Here is a 19,851-nt window from a genome sequence, read left to right as displayed (position 1 = left end):
TGAGGAAGAGGAGGAATCTGCAGGAAGGAGGAAATTCTCAAAGGGCTCTCCAAAACCCGGAGGCTCTTGGGAAGAGGATTGTAACCTTCCTAGGTTCCCTCCTCTGCAGAGACAATCTGCAGACAACTTTCTCTGGGTGCACAGCAGAGGTGCCAGCAGGCACCAGCCACCTACAAGTCTACAGCACAATTTAGTGTGTCTTAAGGGAAATGCAGTCCTGGGCCTCTGGGAGATACTGTTGCGACAGGTCTGGCTTCTTTGATAGAACGGCTTTCCACTACCCATCCATCATGTGGCTTGTGCAAGGCTCAGAGACATTCAATCTCCTGCCCCCCTCCTTCCTGCCACAAAATCCCTTCTAGAAGCTCTGGTGTAACCCATCAGGGTAGATGCTTCGATCTTTCCTGGCATCTCTCCATCCTAAGCCAGAGAGAGCCAGTCACTTGATCAGCATTTGCTGAGTCCAAAGATCATCTAGGACTAAGACTCAGCCCTGGCATTTAACGCCCGCTAGCTCAGCTTTAGTTTAAGGCCGAGAGAGAGGGGCTGACGCTGCCCTGGTGGGACTGGAAGGCAGAAATGAGGCAGGCAGACCCCAAAGGGTGAGTGGAGGAGGGGCTGGAGAATGCTGGCCTTGTATTCTGGTCACATGCCCATCAGTTACTAACACTTGTCTCGCTCTGTGGAGAGAAAGAGAGAGAGCAGGCGATGTAACTAAAGATACCGTCTAGTGTGAACCTGTCATCGTGGAGCACAATAACTGCTGTGTCTGAGGAGGAAATGCCCCTCACAGCCACGCATATCCATGCTTGGTCCCTAGCTAGCAGCTCTGTTTGGGATGTTCTAGAAATCTTAGGAAGTGGGGCCTCGCTGAAGGAATGGATAGCCAGGGGTATGCTTTTGAAAGATCCACCTGGTTGCAGGTTCCTTGCTCTCTCTCTGCTCCCTGGTAGTCATGAAGGGGGCAACTCCTGACAGGTGTTCCCGTCACCACCGTGCTCTGCCTCCCGGCAAGCTCGAAAGCAAACAAGCCGGGGACTGTTGTCTGGAATCCTGGTCACCCTGAGACAACATAAAGGCCTCCTCCCTTTGAGTCTGTATGTCACATGATGTAAAAGCGGAACACCATGCCTGCTATTACACAGATGACTTCAAATTATCCGTTAAATTGTTAAGAGTTTGCAAAATACTTCAAAAGAGATGTGTAGAAGCTGGGTGTGGTGGCACACACCTTTAATCCCAGCACTCAGGGGGCAGAGGCAGGTGGATCTCTGAGCAGGAGGCCAGCCTGGTCTACTGAGAGTTGCAAGGCAGCACAACAACAGGGTCTACAGTGACAACCAGAGCTACACAGAGAAACCCTGTCTCAGAGAGGTGTGTGTGTGTGTGTGTGTGTGTGTTTGCAGGGCTATGAGGAAATACAACAGAATAGTACATATCAACACAGACGAGACGTTATGCTCTTTAGACCAAAAGACAGGCATTAGGTCCTGCTTCTGTCACCCACTGACCACGTGACCCTAAGTAACCCCTTCTCCTTGGGCAGTGGCTTCTCTACCTGTAAAATAAGAACAGCAGCAGCACCTGCCCCTGAGAGTGTCACTTACTCTCCCATCATGGTCACAGACCGCTGACAGTGCAGCTGCGGGGAGAAAGGGTTATTCTGACTCACGGCTTCAGGGGTCTTAACCAGCAGGGCAGGGGTGGGTTGTGGTGGTACGTGGCAGGCTCTCCTCTGACCTTCGCTCTTTCTAAGGCATGTTTGTGCACCTGCACCATAATAAATAAATGTGATTTTGAAAAACTTAGGATGTATCAATTAATGGAGTTTTTACAAATTCTACTATAAGACAAAGCAAGGTGACCATTACAAGAAGACATTTACCTGATACACGATGAGCGAGCACAGTATTTATTAGCAGTTGCTACAGCTGCTTATATTTGTCTTCCCTTTAAAAACATAATTTTTCTTTTATGCGCATGAGTACTTTGTCTGGATTGTATATGTGATGCCTGCGCTGGTGCCCTGGGATGGGAGTTGCAGAGTTTCGAGCTGCCTTGTGGGTGCTGGGAACTGACCTGACCTGCATCCACTGGAAGGTAGCCGATGCTTTTAACCTCTGAGCCACTGCCCCAGCTCCATATTTACACCTTTCTTTTAAATGGTGGGGCTAGAACTAAGCCTGAACCCAGGACTCTGCATCTACTGGGTAAGCTTTGTATCACTAAGATACACTCTCAAACCATTTTTAACGTTTTGTTGGGTATGGTGGTTTTTTTTTTTTTTTCTTGTTTGCCTGATTGTTTTTATGACACAGTATCACTATGTAGCCTTGGTGTGCTGGGAACTCCCTCTGTAGACTAGACTTGCCTAAAAACAATCCTAGTGATCCACCTGCTTCTGCCTCCTGGGTGCTAGGATTAAAGGTGTGCACTATGATACTTCGTATCATTATTTATCTTTTTTTTTTTTTGAGAGGTTCTCACTATGTAGCTCTGGCTAGCCTGTAACTATGTAGAGCAGGCTGGCCTTGAACTCATAGAGATCCTTCTGCCTCTGCCTCTGAGATGCTTGGATTAAAGGGGAGTGCTTCTCTAACGACCTTTTTTTTCTATTACTTTTTTCTTTCTAAAAGATTTATTTTTACTTACGTGTATTGTTATACATGCTTGCATGAGAGTGAACTGCTGTTCATATTGGTCTGGGGTGTTGGACCCACTGGAACTGAAGTTCTAGGTGGTCATGAGCCACCCAACACGGGTGCTGGGAACAAGATTCAGGTCCTCTGCAGGAGCAGCAGAAGCTCCTAACCACTGAGCCATCTCTCAAGCCCTCTCTACTGGTGATTCTGAAGCTGATCTCACCAAGTTGCCCAGACTGGCTTTGACTCACTCTATGGCTCTGACAGGCCGTGAGTTTGTGATCCTTCTGCCTCTGACCCTTGAGAAGCTGGAACTTCAAGAATACAACCCCAGGCCTGTGTGACTTATTGTTGTCGTTCTGAGTTCTTCTCTCTCTAGCCTACTTTTCTGTTCTCCTTCCTCCAGCAGTAACTAACTTAAATAAAAGCACTCATGGTTCCTCCTATCTGATTCTCATTCATTCATTCAAATATTCATTTAGGTGCTTTGTTGGCTATTATGTAAAAAGAGATACAAAGACAAGTATAACATTGTTCTCTTGAAAATGCGTCTTTTAATGGTGTTTGAGAAATTCTACTGTAAGGAAAACAAACGAGGTAAAGGGACTGTTAGGAGACAGCCGAGGAGGCAGGGTTCCTTCAGGGTACAGCAAAGACTCAAATGGGCTGGAGTCCATGTCCAGCTAAACTTGTTGGTGGACATGGGTTTCCTCGCTCCCTGCTCCTACTAAGCTCCTGCCTCTCTCCCTCGCTCCTTTCCCCCATTTTCTTTTTCCTTATTTGAGACCAGGTCTCACTATGCAGTAAGACTTGGAACTGGAGCTTGCTGTGTGGGCATGGATGGCCTGGAGCCCACAGAGAACTCCTACCCACCAAGTGCTGGGGTTAAAGGAGTGCCACCAGGCCAGCACTGCCACCAAGCCTCTGCTCCCTCTGACGTTCCCCAGGTCAGTTTTCATTCTCACTGTTACTGTCCCAGAGTAACTTCTGGGACACCAGGCTCTGAAGCCCCCTCAGTCATCTTCAACCTGCCCCTCTTTAATCTGAAAGAGCCCCCTTTCCGGCTTCCTGGGACTGTGAACAAAGTGTCTGCTGTTCCCTGAAGAGGCCAGGCCAGATGCAAGTAACCCCCTTCACCTCCAGGGTCAGCCTTGGCGCACAGATTTCAGAGACCATCTCTCTTGAGTCCTGACTTTACTGGAGGAATACACCAAAGCACATATAGTCACTCTAAATCTACACTTTCCAGACCCAGATAGCAGGACTCATGGCATCCTGACTAACGGTGGGTCTACACCCAAACCCCTGTAACTTCTCTGCCTCCAGTTCTACGGCTTCAAACCGGGGCTTGAATAAAATCCTTGGATCCCTGAAAACTGCTCTTGGATTTACTATATCTTCTTGAAAGATGTGCCAGCTGTGGCCGAGGACATTGGAACCCAGCTGCAGAATATGTGGCCTCCTTCAGTCTCTGTAGTCAAGGACCACTGTAAGATACAATAGCTGTCCAAGCTCAGAAGCTACTTCTAGCTAAAACAAACTCATTCAGGGATCAGAGCATTTTGGCTTGGCTGAGTCCTCTGAAGGCAAGCATTGCTGTGGAGAAAGGGGGGGGAGGGAAGGAGGGAGAGGGAGAGGCTTCAAGCTCTGGGTAAAAGTGTGGAGAGATCAAGGGACACTAACTATTTAGAACCAATTTAACCAACACTTTAATGTCTTTTTAAAATTTAATTTTTTGCCAGGTGGTGGTGTACGCCTTTAATCCCAGCACTTGGGAGGCAGAGGCAGGCGGATTTCTGAGTTCGAGGTCAGCCTGGTCTACAGAGTGAGTTCCAGGACAGCCAGGGCTACATAGAGAAACCCTGTCTTGAAAAAAACAAAATAATAATAATAATAATAATAATAATTTTTATTGAGGGCAATGATGAAAATATTATAATAGTTATATTATTATTATTATCACCATCATGATAGCAATGATGAAACATTATGTATTTGTTGAACCAAGTAAAAATAAGAATGAATATCTAGGTGGTGATGGCACACACCTTTAATCCCAGCATTCGGAGGCAGAGGCAGGTGGATCTCTGTGAGTTTGAGGCCAGCCTGGTCTACACAGCAAGTTCCGGGAGAGAAAGGTCTCGCTATGTAGCCCTGGTCTGCCTGAAACTTGCTAGCCAGGCTGGCTTTAAACTCAGAAATACATGTAAGTTCAAGGCTAGCCTGGTCTACAGAGTAAGTTTAGGACAGCCAGGGCTACACAAAGGAAACCCTGTCTTGAAAAACAAAACAACAAAAAGCAAAAGAAAACAATAGCAACAACAACAACAAATCAAACAACAGGACTGGGAGATGGCTCAGGTGTTAAGAGTACTGGCTTCTCTTCCAGAAGACCCAGGTTCAATTCCCAGCAATTACATGGAAGCTCATAACTGTTTGTAACTCCAGTTCCAGGGGATCCAACACCCTCACACAGGCAAAATCCAATGCACATGAAATAAAAATAAATCATTAAAAAAGAAAAGGAAAAAACAAACAAAAATCCCTTCAGAGATCCACTTGCTTCTGCCTCTGCAGTGCTGATATTAAAGACCTACACCATCAAGCAGGCCCTTAAGTGGCTCTTGAAGAGGGTGGGTGACCCCAAGACAGTCACCTTCTCATGAATACAGAGTAGCAGTGTAGTGTGGCAGGTAAGACTGCAGGCTCTGGAGTCAAGTGACACTGGGCTCAAATCTGAGATGTGTTACCTGCGTAACTTGTTTAACCTCTCTGAGCCTTGGAAATGGAAAATGTAGATGCTAAGAGTATTTACCTTTTTCCTTTAGGGGAAAAAAAACAAAGACCTAGGTCACAGTTGTAGAGTGAGGGGGTGTTTCTTTGTTTGTTCATGTGGTACTGAGAAGTGAATTCAGGGCTTTGTGTATGGGAGGCAAAGGCTTTATCACTGAGACTTATCCCCAGCCCCTTTTCTTTCTTTCTTTTTCTTTCTTTCTTTCTTTCTTTCTTTCTTTCTTTCTTTCTTTCTTTCTTTCTTTCTTTCTTTCTTTCTTTCTTTCTTTCTTTCTTCCTTCCTTCCTTCCTTCCTTCCTTTTTTTCTTTCTTTCTTTCTTTCCTTTCTTTCTTTCTTTCTTTCTCTTTCTTTCTTTCTTTCTTTCTTTTTCTTTCTGTTTTCTTTTTTCTTCTTCTTTCTCCTCCTCCTCTTCCTCCTCCTCCTCCTTCTTCATCTTTTTCCTCATCATCTTTTTTTTAAAACTATTCATTTGTTTGTGTGTGAGAGTATTTATGCAGATTGTATGAGTATTGATGCAGATTCTGGCACATGTGTGGAGGTAAGAACTTGCGGGACTCAGTTCTCTCCTTCCACCATGTGGGTTCTGGGGATCGAACTCAGGTTGTCAGACTTGGCCACAAGAGCCTTTACTCTCTGAGCCATCTTGATGACCCTGCTTTGCTTGTGTCTGTGTGTGTTTACCTGTGCTATATGCATGCAGGTACCTAAGGAGGCCAGAGGTCACTGGACCTCTTGGTTTATTTGTTTGTTTGTTTTTTGAGACAAAGTCTTCCTATGTAGCCTTGGTTTGGCCTGGTATTCAATATGTAGACCAGGCTGGCCTGGAGCTCACAGTGAGTCCACTCACTTCTGCCTTTCAAGTGCTGGGATTAAAAGCAAGCAGCACCACGCCTGGTCACTTTTGAAATTTTAAGACAAGGTCTTACTAAGTTGCTCAGGCCATTCTTGAACCTGGGATCCTCTGGATTCAGCCTCTCAGGTTGTTGTGGTTGCATACCTGTGCCATCAGTGTGGAATTAAGCATGTCAAGTAGAATAATGTATGGAAAACGTAAGAGTTTCAGACATGCGGGAAGCATTTAATAATACTTTCTATTACAGTTCATATATCTGAGTGTGACAGTCACACACACTGTACAGTCAGTCATTTCTTCTGAATTAAAACATTACCTCTTTGTGGGAAAAGAAAGACAAGATTCAAGAAGAAAGCCAGAAGTAGCAGTAAGGCCTTTAATCCCACCAGAGGCAGATGCAAACACTTGGTAGTCTTCAGATCCAAGTTAGTGTTCTAGGCCCAGGACGAAGGATGGAGAGAGAAGAACCCTTCCTGGTTCTCTTCACTGCTTAGTCATTTAATTCAGTCTGTTCCTGTTTCAGAGGGGAGTTGACATTTGTGCCTCTCCTGGTTCTTAGACCTTTGTCATTTGCTTCTCTTCAGATAGTATTACATTAACAGCTTTCCAGGGCCTCCATTTTGCAGATATATAGATGGTGGCGGGCCTTCCTAGCCTCTGTAATCACGTGTCAAGTCAACATTTCCATCCATCCAATCTATTATCTGTCTATCTATCTATCTATCTATCTATCTATCTATCTATCTATCTATCATCTATCTATCATCTATGTATCTATGTATCTATCATCTATCTGCCTAGATAAGCATAAATAATTATTTATCTATCTATATACTTACCTATCATTAGTTCTGTTTCTCTGCAGAATCTGGTTATTGCTGGTGATCAAATCAAAAGAACCCAGCACATGAAAGACAGATGCATACATAATATCAACTCCCAGGTAGAGAGAATAGTCACGAGCAAAGGACAGAGCGCTCATTCCTACACGGGAATCTATTCAGAAGCCGAGTTCCCAGTGCATATGGAATAAAAGCTGGGATAACGCAGACTCTTGAGGACAGGGAAGCAGAGAGAACTCCAAGAAAAGGCTCTCCTAAGTGTGAGCTGATGCCACTGCACTGTGAGCTATGAAACTCCTAGCAAACACACATAGATGCTGTAAGAACGTAGTCAGGGCTCAGGGTATTTCTGGGTCTTCATGAGGTCAGAGAGTGCATGCCTCTAGGTACTGAACTGCTCGTGCCTAACAGGTCTGGAACACTGACTAAACATCAAATGCTTGCTCTCTGAGCTCCTCCTCTATGTTGCATGCTGTCCCTCTCTCATTCTGCTTACAGGCACACACACACACACACACACACACACACACACAAGCACACACACTATCCAAATTCAGTAACTTGTTGCTTTAAAGATTTGTTTATTTTCACAGGACAGTCAGAGCTACACAGGAAAACACTGTCTCAAAAAAAAAATATGTGTATGTGTCCCTGTGAGTGTATGCTCGAGTGTGTGCAGGGGTGTGCACAGCTGCAGGCACGTGGAAGCCAGAAAGGGGTGTTGGATCTTTTAGAGGCTGAAGCAGGACACCAGGCTCGTTGGATGGGTGCTGTCTCTCCAGGCCTGTTCGTTTTGTTTGTTTGAAGCTAAACTCAAATATTAAAGCACTCCAAGTATCAAACTTCATTTAAATGTTCACATTGTGTGTGTGTGTGTACTTGAATACCATGGCAACATGGAACTTGGAGGTCCTAGAACATAGGAGCTGGTTCCTTCCTTCCACTGTGTGGGTTCTGAGGACTGAACTGAAGTCAGCAGACTACAAGTGCCTTTACCCACTTAGCCAGACAGTATTTTTTTCTTTTTTCTTTCTTTCTTTTTCTTTTCTCTTTTGCCCAGGATGGCCTGAAACTTGCTCTGTAAGTGGGGATGAGCTTGAACTTGGTATCCTCTTGTCTCCCCCCTCTCTGCTGGGATTACAGATGTGCACCACACCTGGCTTCAGATGACTTGACAATTTGTTGCTATTCTGTAGTTTTGTAGACTCATATTTCCAAAAGTTCGGAAAACACGTCACTTGTCATTGCGGACTATTACTTATTTCTTTGGCTTTCCCATAAAATAAGTATTTATATTTTAAAACTTAATTTAAAAAAAAAGCATGGGTATTTTGCCTGAATTATGTCTGTGTATCACAAGTGGGCCTGGTGCCTGCAGAGGCCAAAGGAGGGTGAGATCCCCTGGAAATGGAGTTACAGACAATTGTGAGCTGCCATATTTGTGCTGGGAATCCAACCCCAGTCTTGTAGAACAGTCAGTGCGATCGACTGCTGTGTCATCTCTCTAGCTTCAGATATCTACAGTTAAAAAAAGAAAAAGTGGAATGGATAGAAACTCCCTTCACAGCTGGCATGTGACTGGGTTTTCCTGATACTAGCTAAAAATAGGCTGACTGAACGTCACACTTTTAGCCTTTTCTTCCTTAACGAGGGAGGTCTGTGCATCTCAGGATGGCTTTGAACTCCTGCAACTGAGGATGTAACACTGAACTACATGCCAGCATACCCCCATACATGATGCTGGGGATCTGACTTTGTACCTGCTAGGCAAACTTTTACCAGCTTAAGTATGACCTAGCCCTATTTTTAGTCTATTCTCAGGGCTAAACATGTCTCATGCTCTCTGGTTATCCTTTGTGGGGAGGCATGGAAGAGAATCCGGCATCAATAACCCCCCCAAATCAATGGTCTCAAATTGATCATGGCCCCTGAAATGGTCCAAGCGGCTCTATAACATGAACACTTATTTTCGGGCTGGTAAGTTGGCTTAGTGGGTAAAATGCTCGCTGTGAACCCTGACAACTCCTTAGGTTGAGTTCCTTAGGTTCTCCTCAGACCTCCATGCACCCACCAGATCCTGTACATAAACAAATGTAATGAAAAGAATTTTTATTTAAGAAAGTTATCTATTACATTCCAGACACTATGACTATACAGTTCTGCTCTACAAGAGCTACATATGTTTACTAAAGATTCGCGGCAAATTAATAAATACACTATTAATAAATACATGACAGCAAAAATGCTTTTAAAAAAAAAAAATAGCGGCTGGGTAGTGGTGACACACACCTTTAAGCCCAGCACTCGGGAGGCACAGGTTGGCTGATCTGGGTTCGAAGCCAGCCTGGTTTACATAAGCGAGTTCCAGGACAGAGAAACTCTGTCTCAAAAAAAAAAAAAAAAAAAAAAGGGGGGGGGACAATGTTTACCCCAGGCCACGAGACTGACCTGAACTCTGTCACTCAGTACTTCGAACCCTCGAACCTTCCGCGGCTAGGCAGGGGTCTGCACGCTAGGGGTCTACACGGAGTCCGATTGCTATTGGCTGCGGCAGAAAGTGATGGCCCAATCCCCGCCCAGTAGCACGCCTCCTCCCGGGATCACTTCCGTCGCGGGGATCAATTTCCGCCCAGGGCGCCCTAGACTCTCGCGCGGGTTGGAGCCAAGATGGAGGAATACGCGAGAGAGCCGTGGTGAGTTGTCGCCGCCGCCCTTGTCCCTTACCCCCTCCGCCCGCGGCGATCGGAGTACGAGGTGCAAGCGGAGCTCCGCGCGGCTCTGCGCCGAGAGCTGGGCAGCTGTGGGTGGCGTGGATGAGTGAGACCGAGGTGGCTTTTTAGCGCCGTATGCCGGGACCCAGCACCCCTGTGACCTTGTGGTGCATCGGGAGGAGGTCCGGTGCTGGGCTTGGTGGAGTTTTGGAACCTCCTCCCTATGGCAGGTGCTGTCGACTTTTGGCGGGGACTGTAATGATCCCCTCTGCCCGCTGAGGTGACCTTGAACACGTTCTTAGGCCCCGCTCTGCTCCGATCTTGCCTCGACGAAGGGAATGTTGATCGCCCCGTGCCATACTTGAGGCCTTATGTGTCTGGTAATAAGTGTCCCCATGATGAAGCACTTCAAATGAGTAGACCACAGATTTCACCCAACGTCCAAGGGGTCTGGTGAGCTCCTTGTAGGTTGGAGCGGCTTTTCCTACGTGGAATTCCCGGAGAAGAAGTCAGTATGTAGAAAATAGGAAGAGATAAGCTGCGTGTGTTCTCCGAAAAAGCCATGAACAGACATAACTTCATTAAACGTTTGTTAAGCAAGGGCTGTGTGCTTGGCTCAAGGAGTAAACACGAGTAAATCAGGCATAGCTATCTGCAGTAAATTAGTGTGATAGCTGTTGACTCTCGACAGTTGTTTGAGTAAAGCCTCAGGGCACCCAAGCTAATAGATCTTGATATTTAGATTATTCTGTGTTTGTTTTTGTTTGTAATGAGAGTCAGGGTATTATCCTCAAATAGTGTGTCTGTCCGGGACTCTAAATTATTATTTGGTGGCACCCCCAAAAGTATGCTTCAGCCTTCTGTCCGGAGAGAAGGTTATCTCCCTGTGTTGAGGTTGGATATGTTGCAGGGTTTATATTGGATACCATATAATGGCACAGATTGGAAGACAGCCTGGGCTACATAGCAAATTCTAGGCCAGCCAGGGTTAGACCTTGTGTCAGACATATTTTTGGCAGAGAGCAGTCAGTGTGCATACTGGTGTTCTCAGCACTTAGGTTCCAGGCCAGCCTAGGGTACATAGCAAGACCATGTCTTGGTGTTTAATAAGTTACTGGGCGTTCCTTTTCTTGTTGTGTTCTGAAGCCAGCACCGTCTGAAATAGTAAATGGATTTCATTCATCATTGTCATAATACTTCTTTTTACCATTTGCTTTCTCAGAGACTATATAAATAGAGTGGAAAGAGTTTGGGGAGTTTGGAGTGCCACATTTTGTGCATAAGTTGGCTGTACTGGTTACTTACCTGATTTGGGACAGGCTACTTAATTTCTATGTGAGCCCTTGTTCATGTGTAAAATGCAGAGGAGATAGGCACAGGCTTTTTGTCAAGTTAAAAGATTATGAATTCTACAGGGAAATTAGCCACTATTCAGATTCTAGTGAGCAGTAATGGTAAGTTTAAAAGCATACTGCTGTTACAGGGATGGGCCAGGGGCTGGCTCACAGTCGTGCTTGTCTTTTGTAGGGAGGGACCATAGATTGGGGGTTAAGGCAGAGTTTTACCATGTAGCCTAGGCTGATCTCTGCCTTTTTCTCCCAAGTGCATATCTCTTGACACTGACACAATGAGAAATTTCTTCTACTTCTAACTACTTTTTGTGGTTGTTGCTAACTGTAGACTTCGTTGTGAAGTTGTTTATAAGCCCAAGTAAACTTCTCTGTGCCTGCCCAAGTAGCATGTGTGGGAACTGGGATCCAGGAGTGTGTGAAGGGGGTGGAGTCACTAACCCGGGGAAACAGACTCCAGAGGCCAGCATCGGGGTGCAGATCTACTGTTCTGCAGAGCGGCAAGGGTTTCTATACAGCCTTTGGACTAATGGGGAATCGACTGGAGCTCTGGAGAAGCCAGCCATCCCACTGTCACTATGGGCAGGTGCCAGGCTGCCCGAGCCGGAGGGGGGGGGCATCCATAAAGCAAGCAGCCTGTTTGGGGTCCATTCCCACTAGTTTGCTAGGGTCCTCTATTTTGTGTCACATGCTATGCCAGTGGACACTTGTACTCCAGACACGTCCTCCACCCCATTCATAGGCTACAGCCTCTACACACATGAGCGCTATAGAAACAACACTCTTTTTGTGGGGTAGGGGGGTGGTTTGTTTTGTTTTGTTTTCTGAGACAGGGTTTCTCTCTGTAGCCCTGGCTGTCCTAGAACTCACTCTGTAGACCAGGCAGGCCTTGAACTCAGAAATCCACCTGCCTCTGCCTCCCAAGTGCTGGGATTATAGGCGTGTGCCACCACCGCCCGGCAGAAACAACAATCTAAATGTTTGTTTCACAGAATTCATTTAGGTTTGAAACATGGTGGGTGATGTGTACCAGCAGTGTGGACTAGACGCCCAGCTTCTTATTTGGAAGGAGATGGTGGTGGAGAATTACAATTCTGTTGAGAGTTTCTTGAAACAGAATTTTCCGTGTGTGTGTGTGTGTGTGTGTGTGTGTGTGTGTGTGTGTGTGTGTGTGTGTGTGAGAGAGAGAGAGAGAGAGAGAGAGAGAGAGAATTAGGGGGCTGCGTTTGGACATTGGGTTTACAAATTTAGCTTTTAATTGTCAAATATTATTCTAGTGTGTTAAATGGATCTGATGCACACTGAAGCTTAAAATGCCATTTGAACTTACTTATCCCAAAAAGACATCAGACTTTTAAAAAGTATCTGCTGCTAGCGACCCTTCATTGGGTCCCAGCTTTAGCCAGGATCATGCCCCGATATCTAGAAGCTGAATCAGTATTGTTGATTACAGCTGTTTTCTTTTGCTTCATTTCTATTTATTTGCTTTTTATAGTGCACATCGTGGAAGAGTGACTAAAGTGCTGGAAATGGCGTTGTGGACTATTGTACCAACACGCAGGGGCACAGGGCAGCGACAGGAGGCAGGTGGTTTAGCAAGGCATGGCCCACACCGTGCTGCCGGTCTTTAAAAACGGCCGAGGCTGTTAAAGCTACCTGAGTAGCTGTGGCTGAGTTTAGTACCCTTGCCCCTACTTTACCAGCTGAGTTTATTGGTTGCAGTGGGTTGCACATTGGAACCTGTTGCATCCTTTCATATATTAAGCAAAAAAAGTGCTGTGATTTATGAATAAGAAATAAGGTCATCTTTTCTTCCTTCCTGTGTTTAGCCCCTGGAGAATTGTGGATGACTGTGGCGGGGCCTTTACCATGGGTACCATAGGTGGCGGCATCTTCCAGGCCTTCAAAGGTTTTCGAAATTCTCCAGTGGTGAGTGAGTGATTGGTCTCATTTTATATTCATTGGAAGCCAGGGCTGGTTGATATTATTGATGGTCATATCAGTGGACTAGAAATATATTACACTTATAATCTATAATCTATATATATACATATATGTGCATGTATATATTTACTATTTACAATTATAAATAGTAAATATATAATATATATATTTACTATTATTTGTGGGGGGGGGGGGAGTGTTTTGCTATACAGTACTTGGTACCTGGTGCCCATGGATCAGATCCCCTGGACTGGAGTTACAAACAGTTGTGAGCTGCCATGTGAGTGCTGGGAATTAAACTTAGGTCCTTTGGGAGAGCAGTAAATGCTCTTACCTCTGAGCAGTCTCTCCAGCCCTTTTCTATTTTATGTATTGGCATGTTTTGTCTGCATGTTTGCCTGTGCACCATGTGCATAGAGGCCAGAAGAAGACATTGGATCCTCAAGAACTGGAGTTACAGACTATTCTGAGTTAACATGTGGATGCTGGGAATCAGACCTGGGTCCTCTGGGAGAGCAGCAAGGGCTCTGAACCACTGTGCCACCTCTCCAGCCCCTGATCTATTACATTTTAAAGCACTTCGTTTTGTTTTTGTTACAGGGAGTAAACCACAGACTCCGAGGAAGTTTGACAGCTATTAAAACCAGGGCTCCACAATTGGGAGGTAAGAGGAATGTGATTAGGCCCTGTGTTTAACTTCCTGGCATTCCCTGATTCCACCTAAGACGTTCGCCTGCTTCCTCAGTATGTGCTGTAATGTGGTCCAGAAGGCTGGTTTTCTCTGTGTTCCTATAGTGAGATCAGAGTAAATGCTCTTTGACAGTGAAGAAAGCAAAAATGAGGAAAGTAAATTATGAAAGGAAGGAAGAAGGCATACCTTCCAAAAAGGAACCTTTGGTTGGAAATACTGAAATGTCGTTTAAGCAAAGGTGTTTTCTTTCAAAACAGTAGTTTAAATGTTTGTAGACATTTGTAGCTTCTTTTTTTGTTTAGTTGGTTTTTGGTTTTTTTTCTCAGACAAGGTTTCTCTGTGTAGCCCTAGCTGTCTTGGAACTCACTTTATAGACCAGGCTGGACTGGAACTCAGAAATCTGCCTGTCTCTGCCTCCCAAGTGCTGGGATTACAGGCATGCGCCACCACTGCCTGGCTCATTTGTAGCTTCTTTTAGGCTTATGTATCTATTCATTTTGGCCGTTTTATGGTGCAGGGTATTAAACACAGGCCTTTGAATGTGCTAGGCAAGCTCTCTATCACTAAGCCAAATCCAGCGCCTGCAGTTTGGTTTTTTCCCTCCTTGCCATCCCCTCCCACCCCTTTTCAGACAAGTTGGAGATCATATCAATTTTATTTTAAGATTTATTTTTATTTGTGTTGTGTGCATTCCGGTGTATCTGCCACATGTATGTAGGTCCCATGGAGGTGGAAAGAGAGGTTCAGATGCCCTGGAGCTGGGCTTGCAGGTGGTTGTGAGCCAATGGATGTGGGTGCTGGGGCTGAAGTCAAGTCTTCTACAAGAGCAGCAAGCACTTCTCACCACTGAGCCTTTCTCCCAGCCCAGGGTTCTTTCATAGAAAGCTAGGCACACCAGGAGTGTGGGTGCAGGCTCCCCCATTGCTTCCTCTTCTCTCTTCTTTGTGATGGGCTCAATAGATAACCCTGGGCTAGCTCCAAAGCAAACTTACTTGACTATAATATTTTTAATATAAGGCAAAAAAGAAATTTAGGTTAGTTGATTTTCACTTGTTTTGTTTATAAAACAGGTAGCTTTGCAGTGTGGGGAGGACTGTTCTCCATGATTGACTGTAGTATGGTTCAAATAAGAGGCAAAGAAGACCCCTGGAACTCCATCACTAGCGGTGCCTTAACTGGAGCCATCCTGGCAGCAAGAAGTGAGTGAGCACTGCCTGCGGTGTGGGCTGTGGCTTTGGGGATGCCGAGGGTTGAACCTGGGCCTTGGACGTGGTAGGCAGCCACCTTATGCTGAACTATGTCCTCATCCTATTGAGGAAACCATCACTTGGACATACTGTCTAAGCCAGTTTCTTAGGATGACCTATCTGCCTTTAATTAATGAAACTTGTCTTTAATGCCAGCACTCAAGAGGCAGAGATAGGCAGAATTCTGAGTTCAACGCCAGCCTGGTCTAAGAAGCGAGTTCTAGAACAGCCAGGGCTGCACAGAGAAACAAACCCAAAATGGAACCTGTAATCTATGAGAGTGATAACTGCTTATTTAGTATATATGAGTATTTACGGTGATCTGAAAAGTTAGTAAGCATAAAAGAGTATATGTCTGGTGGATTTTTAAAAAATTTATTATTCATTACTTGTGTGTCTGTGTGTGGGCACATGTTCCAAATGAGGTCAGAGGACAGTTGGCCACAGTTGCTTCTCTCCTTCCACCACTTAGATTCCAGGAAATGAATTCAGAGCCTGTATCTGCTGAGTCTGTCTCCGACCTGCTTGTTTGTTTATTTGTTTATTTGTTTGGGGACAGGGTCTCCTGTAATCCAGAATGGCCTTGAACTTCTTCCATAGCTTAGAATGACCTCGAATACCTTATGTTCCTGCCTCTGCTCCTCGGGGATGACGGGTGTGTGCCCCTTAGCGCATGTGCATTTCTACGGTAGTTAGAGCGATGGCCATTCAATACCTACGTGACTGATGGAATGCCAGACTCTTTGTATGTAGTTTCATAAGTTCTCCACCGTGTACAACTGTTAGGAATAAAGATCCTCTGGATGTTAAGGACACCGTGCAAACCAGATACTTAAACTTTTTTCTCGTAAAAGTCCAGGCATTAGTAGCAAGCTAATTTATTCTGTTACATTAATTTAATGTATGTGTGTGTGCACAGCATATGGAAACCAGCGTACAACTTGTGGAGTGGTTCTCTCCTTCTCCTTGTGGGTCCCAGGATTGAATTAAGGTCATAGGCTTGGAGAAAAACATTTTTCCCTATTGAGCCATCTGGCTGGTCCAGAAATAATATTTTCAACTTATGGAATTTTCAACTTATGTGTAATCTTGTTGATCGATTGGTTTTTGAGACACTCTTATCATTTAACCTTGGAACTTACAATGTAGACCAGGCTGGCCTCAAATGCATACAGTTCTGCCTGACTGTGTCTCAGTGCTGGGTTCACAGGTATGTGACACCCTGCCAAGGGACTACCTTATCAAGGGATCCCTTAATGCTATCAAGGGATGCAAGCATACCTCAGTATTGCATACATGCAAGAACACGGCTGTGGTCCAGTATAGCTTTTTTATTGGTTCCTTTCTGTTGCTTTGATAAGACACTACGATCAAAGCAATATATAGAAGAAAGTTTATTTGGGGCTTACAGTTTCAGAGCCTGCCCGACAGACACACCTCCAACCAGATCACACCACCTAATCTTTTCCAAAGAGTTCCACCTCCTGGGGACAAAGGATTCATGCATGAGCATGTAGGGCCATCTCATGCCAACCATCTCAGCTTTGTTTAAAAAGAAATAGGCTGTGGCTGGAGTGGACCCCTCAGCCATTGTTTACTGGTTGTGGGTCTTGAACAGTGGAAGAGTTTGAGAAAGAGAGAATGTAACTCTATGGATAACCCTTTCCTTTAAAGCAGTCTTTGTCATTAATGCCTTCAGATGGACCGGTAGCCATGGTTGGGTCAGCTGCGATGGGCGGCATTCTCCTAGCTTTAATTGAAGGAGCTGGTATCCTGCTAACAAGATTTGCCTCTGCACAGTTTCCCAATGGTAAGTCCTCTTTCTCCTGAGGGTTCTAAGTTCACACCTGGGAACAGTTCCCTGACATTAAGAAGGAATATATTTTATTTGGTAAAATGGAGTAGCTTGTGATATTTACTTTAGGTATCCATATACTATTTAGATGATTTGAGTCTATGATGACCTCACAAGCTCATGTAACAGTAGTAGGTGGGGGCTGGGGAGAAGGCTCCCCAGATCTGAGTGCCTGCTGCTTTTGCAGTGGTTCCAGGTTCTGTTCCCAGCACCCACTGTGCTCATTCATTCCCAGTGCCCTGTAACTCCTCTCCAGGTCCCAGCAGTTCTCATGGCTTCTCGGCCTCCACAGGCACGACACATGTGTGGCACACATGAGCAGGCACATGCCATACACTTAAATAAAAATAGAGGATTTAAAAGTAGTGGGCCTATAATTATCAGTTTTAACTAGCCACAATGAAAAAATGCTTTGGCAACTTAATATTTCGGTGACTCTAGCTTTTGTCAAGTTGATATAAAACCAGCCAAGACAGGTTCATAGCAAAGTTTGAAGCTAGCCTGGGCTATGTGAAAGTTAGTTTCAACAAACTCTTTTGTTTGTTTGTTTGTTAACTCTTGTTGTAAAATTTTGTTCTGTGAGAAGTTACAAGGCAACTTCCCATCTCAGAGCTTGTTTCATTGGTTTTGGTCTTTGTTTTTTGAGAAGATTCTCACACATTGGTTATTTAAACCAGATTAGTGAATTATTTTAAACATAACCAAGGGGTTGTAGCTTAATGGTAAAGAACTTGCATAGCTTTGAAGAGGCCCCCGTTTTTATCTCTTGTGCTGCCAAAACAACAACGAAAATATACATAAGGTTATTTTAAGTACTGTGGACATAATTTTAAATGGATACCAAGATATGGGTCAAGGTGGATTAGAGAGAGGACTTTCTAGTTCTCAGAGGACTCGAGAGTGTCTGGTGGTCACAGTGAGTGGCTCTCAGCTTCCTCTAGCTCTAGCCCCAAGGCACCAGCTCCCTCTTCTTGCCTCCTCGGAACCTGCAGGCACCTACACAGACAAACACGCAGATCAATTAAAGAATGTATCCTCAGGGGCTGGAGATGGCTCCGTGGTTAACAGCTCTTTACTGCTCTTGCAGAAGACCAAGATTCAATTCTCAGTGCACGCATGGCAGCTCACAGCCTCCTGGAACTCCAACCTTTGCGGCTTCCACAGAGTGGTGTGCACACATACACTTGTACAGATACTTGGAAAATTGTAGGGGCTGGGAAGATGACTTAGCAGTTAAAAATACTGACTTCACTTCAGAGGACCTGGGTTCAAGTCCCAGCATCCACATGACAGCTCATATCTATCTGTAACTCCAGTTCCTGGGGATCTGACACCTTTACATAGACATACATGTAGGCAAAACATCAATGCACATAAAAATAAATAAATAAAATAAAAATTTTTAAAAATGTATTAAGAAACAGGAGAATTTTGTTTTGTTTTTGTTTTCCAGTCTTGATCCAGGGAAACTTATAGCAATTCCTTTAAACACTACTACTTCCAGGCCTGAGACTATATAGTCAGTTGGAGGTGGTAGAGTATTTGGGTAGCATGCACAAAGCCCTGGGTTCCTCTCAAGCAACAACTAAATGATGCACACACCTATGATCCTAGTATTTCGGAAATGGAGGCAGGAGGATCAGGAGTTCAGGGGCTGCCTGATTCTAAGCCAGACCAAGTCTCAAAACAACAACACAAGCCGATTACTTTTTCCATCTGGCTGTCCATTCTGAAATACCTGGGGAGCCAGTCTGTCCTGTGATAAATCTGAAGGGGCTCTAGGCCTCTGGTGGGCATCGGCCAGATCTTTATAAAGGAAGCCTCCAGCTGTAGTGTAGCAGAAACTTTTAAGCTGATTGATTTCTGTTCTACATGTGTATACTTTAAATTGGATGCTATTCTCTTACAAATCCCTTTTCCATCTTCCTTGCAGGCCCTCAATTTGCTGAAGACCACGCCCAGCTGCCTTCTAGCCAGTTGCCGTCCTCGCCGTTTGGAGACTACCGACAGTATCAGTAGGACTTGGTTCCCAGGATTCCTGGAACCAGGTGGACCGTAGTTCAGTAGGGTTTCCGAAGATCAAGTTACAGTCTGTTTGAAGCCTTAGATGGGACACCAGTGGCTAAGCGAGCCATGAAGAGACATTTAGCACATTTTTCTATTTAAAAGAGACTCAGAGGGTGGAAAAGATACTGAGTTTATTTATTCATGCTTGGATTGCATCTGTGATCAAAATAAATGTCTAATACCACTTAAAGAATGTATACGAGCTTAGAAGATAAAGGACCAAAGGCGAAATAACAGCAAAACTCAGCCATCATTCCTTCGGGACTTCTCTGCCTGGTGTTTTGTGTACAGTTATTCAGACAATAAAAGGCTTCTGGGACTTAACCTTTCCTTTTAAAGTTACAGAGTTCTGCCTTTCATGCCGAGCATACTTCAGAAAATGCATGCTTATGCCAATCCCTCAGCTTACTTGCAATTATTATATATGAGAAGGACTCTGTAATCAGCATGAATCATTACACAGGATCTTAAGGGTTGAAAGCTATGCCTCATGTTTATCCTTTGCTTTGTAAGGATGTCTTGGTTTAGCAGATGCTGGGTAGCTGGGCATAGTGTGCACCTTTAATCCCAGAGCCAGAGGCAGGTGGATCTCTGTGAGTTCCAGGCCAGCCTGGGCTACATGGAGAAACCCTGTCTCAAAAAAAAAAAAAAAATAATAATTCCCAGAGCCAGAGGCAGGTGGATCTCTGTGAGTTCCAAGCCAGCCTGGGCTACATGGATTTAAAACTCTTTTAGAGCTGCCTTTTCTTGATTCCTGGTCATAAAAACAACTTTTTTCTAATATACCCAGTTCTGTATGAGAATAATTCTTAGAAGAAATTTGGGGTATAGCCTTTTGCTTGAAAAATACAGAGGA

The 19,851-nt window shown here is 44.8% G+C and overlaps 1 protein-coding gene across 1 annotated transcript; it reads left to right on the top strand.

Annotated features, from left to right (window-relative positions):
• The first annotated feature begins 9,749 nt into the window (after positions 1 to 9,749).
• On the top strand, positions 9,750 to 19,319 carry Timm17a (translocase of inner mitochondrial membrane 17A). Its single transcript, XM_052200655.1, has 6 exons — positions 9,750 to 9,824; positions 13,021 to 13,120; positions 13,736 to 13,799; positions 14,897 to 15,025; positions 16,773 to 16,883; positions 18,862 to 19,319. Exons 1-6 carry the CDS (start codon positions 9,799 to 9,801, stop codon positions 18,945 to 18,947), a joined length of 516 nt encoding a protein of 171 aa, XP_052056615.1. The 5' UTR covers positions 9,750 to 9,798; the 3' UTR covers positions 18,948 to 19,319.
• The last annotated feature ends 532 nt before the right edge of the window (positions 19,320 to 19,851 follow it).

The sequence above is a fragment of the Apodemus sylvaticus genome, chromosome 12 (assembly GCF_947179515.1).
Source record: "Apodemus sylvaticus chromosome 12, mApoSyl1.1, whole genome shotgun sequence".
In the NCBI taxonomy this organism is placed as follows: Eukaryota; Metazoa; Chordata; class Mammalia; order Rodentia; family Muridae; genus Apodemus; species Apodemus sylvaticus.
Note: the sequence above shows the minus strand (reverse complement) of the source record. Positions and strands in the feature narration are given on the sequence as shown.